The 12,764-nt window shown below is 35.3% G+C and overlaps 1 protein-coding gene across 1 annotated transcript; it reads right to left on the bottom strand.

Moving 5' to 3' along the window:
* Positions 1–7,200: 7,200 nt before the first annotated feature.
* LOC114740172 (uncharacterized) lies at positions 7,201–7,746 on the bottom strand. The gene has a single exon (XM_028928301.1). The coding sequence runs from the start codon at positions 7,744–7,746 to the stop codon at positions 7,201–7,203; it is 546 nt and encodes a 181-aa protein (XP_028784134.1).
* Between the last annotated feature and the right edge of the window lie 5,018 nt (positions 7,747–12,764).

Below are 12,764 nucleotides of genomic sequence, written 5' to 3'. Positions count from 1 at the left end.
ATGTATGGGTTAGTTGCTACCATAAAAGCACTAACCATTGAGAGTACAACTTGGAAGGAAATTAAAATTGCCTAGTTGAAGGATAAGTATCTACTAGGGGTTAGGGAAGAAGTTGAACGAGGAAAAGAGTCAAAGTTTAGTATTGGTGAAGATGGAATACTAAGATATAAAGCAAGAGTGTGTCTCCTTAATGATAAAGAGTTAAAGAAACTACTACTTGATGAAGCTCATAGAAGTAAATATACTATCCATCCTGGAGCCACCAAGATGTACCATGATTTAAAGCAAAATTGGTGGTGGCCTAGTATGAAGAAAGATGTAACTGAGTTTGTCTCTCATTGTCTAACTTGCCAAAAGGTCAAGATTGAACATCATAAGCCCCTAGGACTATTGCAAAATCTAGAGATTCCAGAATGGAAGTGGGATAGTATCTCTATGGATTTTATCACAGGTCTTCCTAGAACTCAATTTAGGCATGATGCTATTTGGGTGATTGTTGACAGATTGACTAAATCAGCTCATTTCCTAGCCATCAAGACAAATTACTCTTTGGAAAAGCTAGCTTAGATCTATGTGAAAGAGATCATCTGATTACATGGCATACCAAAGAGTATTATATCATATCGAGATCCACGATTCACTTCAAGGTTTTGGAGATCGTTGCAAGATGCCATGGGAACATGGTTGAGGTTTAGCACTGCCTACCATCCCCAAACTGATAGGCAAACAGAGAGAACTATCCAGACTCTTGAGGACATGTTAAGAGCTTGTGCAATTGAATTAAAAGGAAATTGGGATGATCACCTTCCTTTAGCAGAGTTTGCTTATAATAATAGCTTCCACTCAAGTATTCAGATGGCGTCCTTATGAAGCATTATACAGAAGAAAGTGTAGATCTCCACTTTGTTGGACAGCGAGAGAAGTTTGATAGGTCCAGAACTGGTGGATTACACAACTTAGAAGATTAAGATGATACAACAGAAGCTGCTTACTGCCCAAAGCAGACAAAAGAGTTATGTAGATAGGAGAAGGTGACCATTGGATTTCATGGTAGGAGACCATGTATTTCTAAGAGTCACACCGATAACGGGCATTGGTAGATCAATCTGAGCAAAGAAACTCACTCCTCATTTTATAGGTCCTTATGAAATCTTGGAAAGAGTGGGACCAGTGGCTTACAGAATTGCCGTACCTCCACAATGAGTGAACATTCATAATGTATTCCATGGGTCACAACTCAAGAAGTACCACCCGGATCCATCTCATGTGATCAAGCCTGAAGAGATAGAGTTACAAGAGAATCTTACTTTCAAGGCCGAACCTGAACGCATTCTAGATGTTAAGGATAAGCAACTTCAGAATAAAACTATTCGGTTGCTTAAAGTTTTCTGGAAAGGAATGTCTCCTGGGGATGCCACCTGGGAAACCGAAGAGTGAATACAGCGTGATTTTTCTAACTTGTTTAATTAGGAAGAGTTAGTATCATGTTAGTTTTGGTGATTGTATTATGTTGTACTTGTACTTGTACTTATTGTACTTGTGTTGTGCTTTTGATGTGTAGTATAGACATTTGTGTTTGTGTTTGTTGCTTGAAGTAAACTCTTTCTCTTTTCGTGTATCGAATTTTGGGGACAAAATTCTTTTTAGGTGGGAAGAATTGTAACGTACAAAAAATAATAATAATAAAAATATAATATTTTATTAAAATAATATTTTATTAGTAAACAAAAAAAAAAGCCAACCACCCTTTTCCACAGAGAGTTGAAAATTGGGGGGGGGGAATTAATGAAGAGGAAAAAGAAGGGGGGAGGGACGACTAGAGGAGAAGTAGGATGAGGTATAGGCAGAAGAAAATCGAGGAAAGAAATTAAATGCGAGGATTTTAAATACCTGCAACCTTTGTCTTCCCTTCATTATGTGCGAGAAGTAGAGAAAGAGAGAGCGAGAGGTAGAGAAGAAGAGAGAGCGAGTGAGCTGAGTTGCAAAGGACGTCATTTTTAGAGATCATTCAGGTACACAAAGCTACTTCTTTTTGTTGAATTTTCTTTATGAATATTTTCTATATATTTAGAACTTTATATTATTAGTATCATTATAATGTTTGGACAAAATTTTATCGTTTGGGTATAGAGTAAATATAGAGTTTTGACAACATTTGATCATAGAAATTTAAAGATACATTATTAAGAAATTTTAATCAGTTTATATTTGTTTATTGATGGTTTTGGGAATTTTAAATTAAGATTTTAGTTGAAAAAGTTGTTATTCAAGAATTATAGAATGTTTTTACCAATTAAATTTAAGTTAAATAATTTATTTGAGTTATTCAATATATTATTAAGATTTTAATCGGTTAGAATATTGAGTATGTCAAAGATATATTGTTGAAATAATTTTTGGAAGTATAAAGAATTGTAAATTGAGAATTTTATAAAAATTAAAATTTATTTATACTTCACAAGAGTCCCTTAGCTGCGGAAAAATTTTAAATGGGACTATAATAAATAGTTGAGATTTTAATATAAAATATTTATATTGTAAGAAATATATATTTATTTAAGTTATTAAATTCAAATAGTCTTATATGTAAATTATATTTTCAAAATATTATATTTATTATAAATAGCAAAATTTGGGAGAGTTAATATGTTTATGTATTTTTGGTTTAGAGGGTAGTCTTAGAATTTTAGAGTAGTTTTGGAATAGTTTCGTGTTTTATATTAATAAATATTTATGTGTAATTTTGTAGACCCTTGAGAATTTTAGAGTAAATTTTGTGTAATTATTTGTAAGCTAAAGAGTACCAGGTAACTCTGAAAATTCTTTCTTGTACATGTGAATTGTGTATGATTATATTGAGAATTTACTAATTTTTATATTACTGAAATATAATATTACGAATTTTTTTAAATAAATGTTTTGGTATGTTACCTGATTTTATTGATTTATTGCTAGTAATTATGATTAATATTTAAATATATTAATAGCTATGAAATTATCATGAGTTGCTATTAAATGGTATATGAATTTTATTGCTATCTTATTTTTAATAATATATTTGAGAATATATTTATGATGTACCATTATTTGCATATGACATGCATTGTTGGGGTAAGAATAGAAGGAGATTGCATGGATATAAATTACCACGTGGTATGCCATCACTCGGTGCACAGTAGATGGCACTTGTCAGGGCCCCTTTTTCCATGTTTTCCTTTGGCTGGGAATTCATTAGAGCTGTGGGACATGTGACACTTCCCTATTCACAAAGGAGGGGAGCCATATTCTAAGCTTGAGCTCTATATTTTTGGCCGAATATATCTCTAGTATCGGTGAGCTTGGAATAATTTAGTAAAATGGATTAGTTCCTATCGGACTATGTGTTAGCCTATGGCTCCAGTCAGCGGTATAAGGGTGGACAGTGATATAAGGGAGGCAGCATATTGCATTATTTTTGGATATATTGAAAAAAAAAGAAATTGAATTGAATGTGTCAAATCCATGATTTTTAATATATACATATATATAGACATATAAATAGATTTTTGATTTATCATATATGGTTTTCTTGTATAGGTTAGAATTTTAGTAGTTACTGAGACGTTTGATCTCACCCTCTATATTAACAATTTTCAGGCGAAGGATCTAGTAAGAATCAAAGGAAGGCACCAATAGAGTGAGCCGTGAAGGCTTTTGTGCTCCTCAAGCACATGTTATGTTATATTTTTATTTGCCATGACTATAAGACTTCAATAGTTTATTTTGTTAAGTTATATTAGAAATGTTTTGAAATTATGACTTGTTTGAAATGTTAGAAATATGTATGGACTTTTAAATTAAATATTTTGTTGCGTATATTGATATAATTATGTGAGGTGTTGCATATGCGACAGCAGTGAGATTCTTTCTCTTGGAGTTGCGACAGTGAGAAGCCGAGAAATCGGTTCCAGAAATAGCAGTCAAGGCTTTGCAAACCTGAATAATAGATAGAACAACCAAAATAATAATAATAAATGAAAATAAATTATTGGGTTGCCTCCCAACAAGTGCTTGTTTAGAGTCTTTAGCTTGACTATATCAGCAAATCAGGAAGGCGTAAATAAGGAGTAGACCATTTTCTGTCAATCTACTTCACCACCATGATAATGTCTAAGTCTTTCCCCATTCACCTTGAAGCAATCACCTGTTCTTTCATCTTTGACCTCCACAGCTCCACTTGGTGCCACATAAATCACTCTAAAGGGCCCTGACCATCAAGATTTAAGCTTTCCAGGAAACAACTTCAGATGTGAGTTATAAAGCAGAACAAGTTGTCCAGGTTCAAATTTTCTAAACTAAAATGTGCTTGTCATGAAATCTTTTGGTCCTCTCTTTATAGATTCTAGAACTTTTATAAGCTTGTAGTCGGAATTCATCTAACGCATTTAGTTGCATCAATCTTTTCTCACCTGTTTGATTCGTATCAAAATTTAATCTCTTTACAGCCCAAAATGCCTTATGCTCTAGTTCAATGGGTAAGTGACATGCTTTTCCAAAGATCAATTGATACGGAGACATACCAATAGGAGTTTTAAAAGCTATCCATAAGCCCATAATGTAGCACCGACCTTATCTGCCTAATCCTTTCTAGTAGGACTTAGTCTTTTCCAAAATCCTTTTGATTTCTCTATTTGATACTTCACATAGGCCATTGGTTTGAGGATGGTATGCCAAAGCGATTTTATGAGTGATTCCATATTTCGCAAGCAAACTTTTAAACAATTTGTTATTAAAATGAGTCCCCCTATCACTAATGATTGCTTTCGGTATGCCAAAACGAGTAAAAATGTTCTTTTTCAAAAATCACACAATCGTATTAGCATTATTAGTATGGCATGCCATAGGCTCAACCCACGTACTCACATAATCAACAGCAACTAGAATATATTGATGTCCTCTAGATGAAATAAAAGCGCCATGAAATCAATTCCCCAGACATCAACTAATTCTACCTCAAGAATACCTGTTTGGGGCATTTCATGCCTTTTTGATATGTTACCTATTCTTTGACATGCATCACAATGAGAAGCAAAAGCATAGGCATCTTTAAAAAGAGTAGGCCAATAGTATCCACATTGCAAAAATCTTACAAGCAGTACGGTTACCATTAAAATGGCCTCTGCAAGGAGCATCATGGCAAGCAGATAAAATTTCATATTGTTCATTTTGAGGCACACTTTCTTAAAACTTGATCAGCACATCTCTTATACCAGAAAGGTTCATCCCACACAAATAATTTCGCGTTGTGCAAAAACTTTTCCTTGTGGTACGAATTGACATTAGGTAGAAGAACACCACAGACCAGAAAATCCACATAATCAGCATACCAAGGCAATTCAGTACAGGTAATAACAAACACATGTTCATTAGGAAAGCTATCATTAATCTCATTTTCCTCTTTCTCATTCTCTAACCTAGACAAATAATCAGCAACGTGATTTTTACAACCTTTTCTATCAATTATCTGAACATCAAATTCTTGCAACAATAAGATCCATCTAATTAACCTAGGCTTAGACTCTTTTTTACTTGCCAGATATTTGATTGCAGCATGATCAGTAAAGACAGTAACTTTAACACCCATCAAATAGGCTCTAAACTTATCAAAAGCAAACACTATAGCTAATAGCTCTTTTTTAGCAGCAGTGTAATTTTCTTGAGCTCCAGTTAGAGTCTTACTGGCATGGTAAATTGCATGAAATACATTTGCCTTCCTTTGCCCAAGAACAGCCCCAACCGCATAGTCACTTGCATCACACATCACCTTAAATGGCAATGACCAATCAGGAGCAATAATGATCGGAGCATATATCAATTGTCTCTTAAGTTCTTCAAAAGCTTTCAAATAATCTTAATCAAAGTTGAAGCTCAAGTAGCTAACAGAGTGGCTTGGTGATCTTAGAGAAATCCTTGATAAATTGACGATAAAAGCCAGTATGGCCTAAGAAACTTCTCACAGCCTTCACATTTGATAGAGGGGGAACCTGCTCAATAACAGAGGTCTTTGCTCTATCTACTACCTCTAAGCCCTTTTTCGACACCTTATGACCTAAGATAATTCCCTCAGTGACCATGAAGTGATATTTTTCCCAATTAAGTACCAGGTGTGTCTCTTCATATCTTTTGAACACCATCTCTAAGTTCAGTAAGCAACTATCAAATGATTCACCAAATACAGAAAAATCATCCATAAACACCTCCATTTTCTCTTCTATCATGTCAGAGAATAAGCTCATCATACACCTTTGAAAAGTGGCAAGTGCATTGCAAAGACCAAATGGCATTCTTCTAAAGGCAAACATGCCATAAGGGCAAGTAAATGTTGTTTTCTCTTGATCATCAAGATGTATGGCAATTTGATTGTATCCTGAATAACCATCCAAGAAGCAAAAGAATTCCTTGCCAGCTAATCAGTCTAACATTTGGTCAATAAAAAGAAGTGGAAAATGACCTTCCTCATGGCTTCATTAAGCTTTCTATAGTCTATACAAATTCACCAACCAGTAACTGTTCAAGTCGGGATGAGCTCGTTTTGTTCATTAGTGATTACTGTCATGCCACCTTTCTTAGGAACACATTGCACTGGGCTAACCCACGAGCTATCCAAAATAGGATAAATAATTCCAGCATCCAACCACTTAATAACCTCCTTTTTTACCACTTCTTTCATCATAGGGTTTAGCCTCCTTTGGTGCTAAATGGATTTCTTATGATTATCTTCGAGTAGAATCTTATGCATCATTATGGCAGGTCTAATTCCCTTAATATCTGCTATTGTCCATCCTATAGCTTTCTTATTATTCTTTGACACCTGTAGTAACTGCTCTTTTTGCTCTAGTGTGAGCGATGATGAAATTACCACTAGTAATGTTTCAGAATTTCCCAGATATGCATACTTCAGATGGGACAGAAGTGGCTTCAACTCTAACATTGGGGGTTACTCTAAAGAAGGGCTAAGAATCGGAGTCGTTAGTGATTCTAGCGCTAAGGATTTAAATTGCCAATACCTCTTAGTGAATGTTGTAAAACATGCTCAATTTGCCCTTGGTTAATATCCTCCCCAATATCAATTTCAACTAACAAGGTTTGGAGAGGGTCATTATTAGCAATCGAATCCAACTCCTCTTGAATCAACTCTTCTATCACTAAAATACTTGCACATTACTCAACTATATTTGGATGCTTCATTATTTTCTCTATATTGAAGGTGAGTTGCTCATCACCAAATCGTACACTTATTGTCCCTTTCTCTACATCCACTAATGCTTTCACTGTAGCCATAAATGGTCTTCCAACAATTAGTGGAATCTCCTCATCCTTTTTAATGTTGATGATGATAAAATCAGCAGGATATATTAATGATTCAACTTTTACCAATACATCCTTAATGACACCGTATAGATATGAGAGACTTCGGTTAGCTAACTGAAGTGTAACAGTCATAGGACTAGCTTCTCCTAAATGGAGCTTCTTAAAAACAAAAAGGGGTATAAGGTTCACAGCAGACCCCAAGTCACATAGTGCACGACCTTTAAATTGTTCCCCAATTAAGCATGGGATAGAAAAAGAACCAGGATCCTTACACTTTAGAGGGATGTAGGGCTTAATTATGCTAGTTGTCGCCTTAGTCAATGCCACAGTCGCATACTCAGTAAGGCGTCTCTTCTTGCTTAACATATCCTTGAGACACTTGGCATATTTGGGCATGTGCTCTAATGCCTCAGAAAAAGGAATATTGATATGAAGTTGCTTAAAGATTTCCAGAAACTTAGAGTATTATTGATCTTTAACCTGCTTCTGAAACACTTGAGGGAAAAGAAGTGGTGGCACCACTTTAGGATGCTCAGCTGTCTTCTCCTTACTAGGCACACCATTAGTTTCCTTCTCATCAATAGTTGGTTCATTTTTGCTAAGTTCAGAACATACCTCACTTGTTTGTTTCGACTTTGATGCCTTAGGAGATATATCCGGCAATTGCTTACCACTCCTCAAGGTGATTGCGTTACACTCCTCTTCACCATCTTTACGAGGATTAGGTACAGTATTGCTTGGTAATCCTCCTTGTTGATGTGCATTCACTACAATTGCGATTTGCCCCATATGCACCTCAAGATTCCTAAGTGATGAGTCTACTCTTACATTAATGTTGGCTTGCTCTTGATTACTTTTAATTTGAGAAGACATGAGCTTAGCCATCATTTCCTCTAAACCAACCTTGGGCACTTGGTTAGGGATATGTTGCCTTCCCAATTGAGAAAATCCAGGAGGTGAGACTTGCCTTACACTAGAAGTTAACACAAGTTGGGTGATTCCGTGATCCTAGGTTGTAAGTGTTGGCACAAGGGTTGTTCTGATTATTACCCTGAAAATTTCCAACATAGTTCACTGGCTCTACTTCTTGAAACGTAGGGCACTATTCAGAAGTATGTCCATCTCCACAGTAATCACATAGGGTATATATGGCATTAACCCTTAGTTATCCTCTATTGGATTTGTCAACTCGTGCTTCTAAGTGGTCAAATCTTTTGTTAAGAGTATTGAGCATAGCTATCACTTGTGAAGAAGAGTCATCAGCAGCATTTTCTATAGATTTTACTTGTTTTCATTCATTACTACTCTGAATGTAATCAGCAGCCAAGTCGTCCAAGCAACTCCAAACATGGTTCATCAGTTGCTTGGTAATTCCTCCATTTGTAATAGCATTTAATTCAGATTTGGATTCAGGTGTCAACTGACTACTAAAGATCTGAAGTAGGACCCACTTCTCTTGATTATGTCCTAGGCTTTGTCTGACCAGTAATTTGAATCTTTCCCAAGCTTCATATAGGTGCTCATCAAATTTTTGGCTAAAATTCATTAATTTGGCTCTAGCGTTCACTATCTTGTTATGAGGGAAGAATCTGGATCGAAACTTCTCTTCTAAGTCATCCCATGATGAGATACTACCTTCTTTCAGGTTGTTGAGCCATTTTTTAGCCTTCCCTGGTAAAGAGTAAGGAAAGAGCCAGAGATGAATGACATCACTAGGAACTCCATTCTACTTGAAAGAATCACACACATCAAGAAATTCGATAGTATCCCCCAAATTGCCCAATAAATTCCAACATTTTGAGCATTGTTTGCTTAATCTCAAAATTAGTGGCTTGGAATTATGGTACTTTGATTCTTGATTGGTCTCCTCGGGGTTGTTTTCCCAAGAAGTCATTGACACCTAATCTATCATTCTCATCTTCAGCCATCTCTTTTTCTACAGTTTTGCAAATTGTATACTCCGGTGTTGTTGTCTTTAGAAGCTCATTCACGCTCCTTGTCTTCCTAGGTATATTTCTTGATCTACGTGGCATATACTATGAATTACTGCAAAGACAAAGAGGGAAGAGATCAAGAATCGAATTGGACAATGAAAAGAAAATAAATTAAGAAATAAATTAAAATTAAAATAAAGAAAATTGTCCTAACTATCAAAATAAGTAAAAATAAATTAAAAAAAACTAAATGCTTAAGCTTAAATTACTAAAGGTCCTCTAATTCTAAAACTAATTGCCTTAATTCCTCCGCAACGGTGCCAAAAACTTGATGCACACAAATTGTGAATAACGCAAGTGCACATGTTGATCAAGTAATAAAGAGTAAGTATAGAGTATCATTCCAACAAAGAATCAGATAAAATAGTGTTTAGGCATTAAAGTTCTTAGTTTCAATTAAGTTAAGCAAGCTGAATTGCGATTGATTGGATAAAAAGAATAAGGAAAAATTCAATATTAAAGGCAACCTAGAGTTACTAATCCCTTACTAGTTTCATAGACTTTTGCTTTTATTTAACTAATTAGTCTCAATGTTAATTTAGTTAATCTAGAGTATTTATAGTTTTAAAAGTGTCTTTCTATCCACTTATAACCCTCTCCTAAGTAATAAGGTTATGTCTAACTCAAATACTTAAGAGGATAAAATAATTTCAGTCTTCATCGATTATATGGGGCTCCTAGGTATACTTCTATCATACTCGCAACTTAGATAAAAAGTTAAGCCCGTATTACTCAATCCTAGAGCCTAATTAAGATTTCCTTTGTCAAGGCTAACCTCAATGCTCAAACTCATATTTAATGGTGGCCAAACATTAAACAGATATATTAAACTAAGATTATGTAACCAAAATTAACATCAAGCATAATTCATTAAATGAAAACAAAGTCTAATCCATATGTAAGTTCATAGCTACTCTAAGTCTAGAAAGAACTAGCCGTACATGGCTAAAATAAAATCCATAAAAATAAAATTCAAACTGAAAAGAAAGAGTTTAGATTCAACAAAAGAATAAAGATGGAAAGAGGAAAATAAATCTATGAGAGGTCCTTCTCCGCTGTTGCTAGAAAGAGAATCGCCACCTCTGCTTGCTACCTCCAGTCTACTCATCCCAAGTCCTCACTGCTGTCACGGTGGAACTAAGACTTACGATTTGATTCCACACTGCTCTCTCTACTCGCTGCCTTTTCCTCGTCTTTTAGCTGTTGTCGCCAGAAACAGCACGTAGAATTTGAGATGCTTCCTCGCTACTATCCCCGTTTCCTATTTATAATTGTTGTGCGTCTTCTCACCCTTGAATCCACTGCCTTTTATCCATACACACATATCTCCAATATAATATAATACATTATATTATCTCATGCTGATTTGCCTTGCGTTATTACGGTTCCTTTAACTTCTTCCTTGTAGTCAACATAATATACTATATTCTATTGCAACTAATTTACTTTTTGAATCCACATGCCTCACGCCTCTTCATCCCTTTATATCCTTCAAGATAATATATTATATTATATCATAATTGATGATTTGCTTCCTTCATGAACTTCACACTTTGATCCTCCTGATATGTGAATATATATATTATTTGCTACATATGTTGCTCCCTTTTGTCTCATCTTTTATTTGTGATATTTTCTTCTCTCAATAATTTTATATCTCCTGTATTAAAAATAATAAAAGATTTGAGTAGATTTTATGCAGGATCATCTTTTATCCTATAATTGATTTAAAAGAAGAAAATCTATAAAAGATAATTAAATAGGTATAAATTATTCACAGATTTTACTAAATATATTTCAAAATCTATACCTATTTAATTATAAAAATAATCATTATCACATACTACCCCAAATTACCCATTTAAGCAGAGAACTATGGAGCAGAGGAATGGCTAATTCAAGAAATGCCAAATAACAACACACTTGAAACTAATATACTAGAGACTATCCCTAAAATACATAATGACACACCTAAAACTGACATACCAGAGACTATCCCTGAAACACACAATGACACACATGAAACCTCTCTCGAACCAACTAAAGAATGTTAGAAGACATAAATACCAGACCTCGAGCAAATAACCAGACTACCACTAAAATAATTGAAGAGCAAACGAAGGATAGAAGCATAAAGAACAGAGTCAATCCCAATCCAAGGCATGACCATAATACTAATTCAAGGTCAAATATAGAGGATCTAGGCTAGCCTATTGCTATGAGAAAAAGGGTAAGGTTTTGTACTCAACACCCAATACAAAGATTTGTGTTTTACAGTAACTTATTCCCTAGAATATAAAGTTTTGTGGCTAATAGTTCACAAGTAAGGATGCCAGAAACCTACCAACAAGCTCTAATGGATCCAAATTAGAGAAAGGCTATTGAGGAGGAGCTAAAAGCACTAGAAGACAACATGACTTAGGTCTTAGCCACATTGCCTAAAGGGAAGAAGGTGGTAGGCTGTAAATGGGTGTTCACCCATAAATTCAATCCAGATGGAAGTCTAAACAAATATAAAAGCAAGATTAGTTGCAAAGGGATACACCTAGACCCATAAAATCAACTACCAAGAGACCTGTGCACTAGTAGCTAAATTCAACACTATCAATGTTCTCCTATCCATGGTAGCCAATTTGGATTGGCCCCTCCACCAACTGGATGTAAAGAGTGCCTTCTTGGATGGAGACTTGGAAGAGGAAGTCTACATGGAAATCCCTAATAGAGTTCAAAGATCAGATTATGCCACTAAAGTGTGCAAGCTAAGGAGATCCTTGTATGGGCTCAAACAGTCCCCAAGAGCCTGGTTTGACAGATTTGCTAAAGCCCTAAAGAAAAATGGCTACTCACAAGGGCAGGCAGACCATACTGTGTTTACAAGGCATAATAACAACAAAGTCATTATCCTAGTGATGTATGTTGATGACACAGTAATCACTTGGAATGATGAGATATCTATAGCACAACTAAAGAAAGCACTCGCAACTGAATTCCAAGTAAAAGATTTGGGTCAGATGAGATATTTCCTCAGGATGGAGGTCATTAGAATGAAGAAAGAGATCAACGTTTTCTAACAAAAATATACATTAGGCCTTCTACAACAGACTGGTCTCCTAGGCGCCAAGCCTGATGAAACTCCTATGGAAGCATCACGCAACTTAGAGATTAAGCCGAATAGGATCCCTGTGAACTTCGAGAGATACCGAAGGCTCGTCGAAAAACTAATATACTTAACTCACACGACCAGACATTAGTTATGCTGTTAGGGTGGTGAGCCAATTTATGCACCAACCCCAAGAAGAGCACATGGAAGCAGTATACCAAATCCTTAGGCACCTAAAATTGAACCCTGAAAAGGGAATATTCTTTGCCAAAAATAGGATGAGAGGTATAGAGATTTTCAGTGATGTAGACCATGGAAGG

The sequence above is a fragment of the Neltuma alba genome, unplaced genomic scaffold, assembly GCF_004799145.2.
Source record: "Neltuma alba isolate B1F8T4 unplaced genomic scaffold, ASM479914v2 tig00003072_pilon, whole genome shotgun sequence".
Lineage (NCBI taxonomy): Eukaryota > Viridiplantae > Streptophyta > Magnoliopsida > Fabales > Fabaceae > Neltuma > Neltuma alba.
Note: the sequence above shows the minus strand (reverse complement) of the source record. Positions and strands in the feature narration are given on the sequence as shown.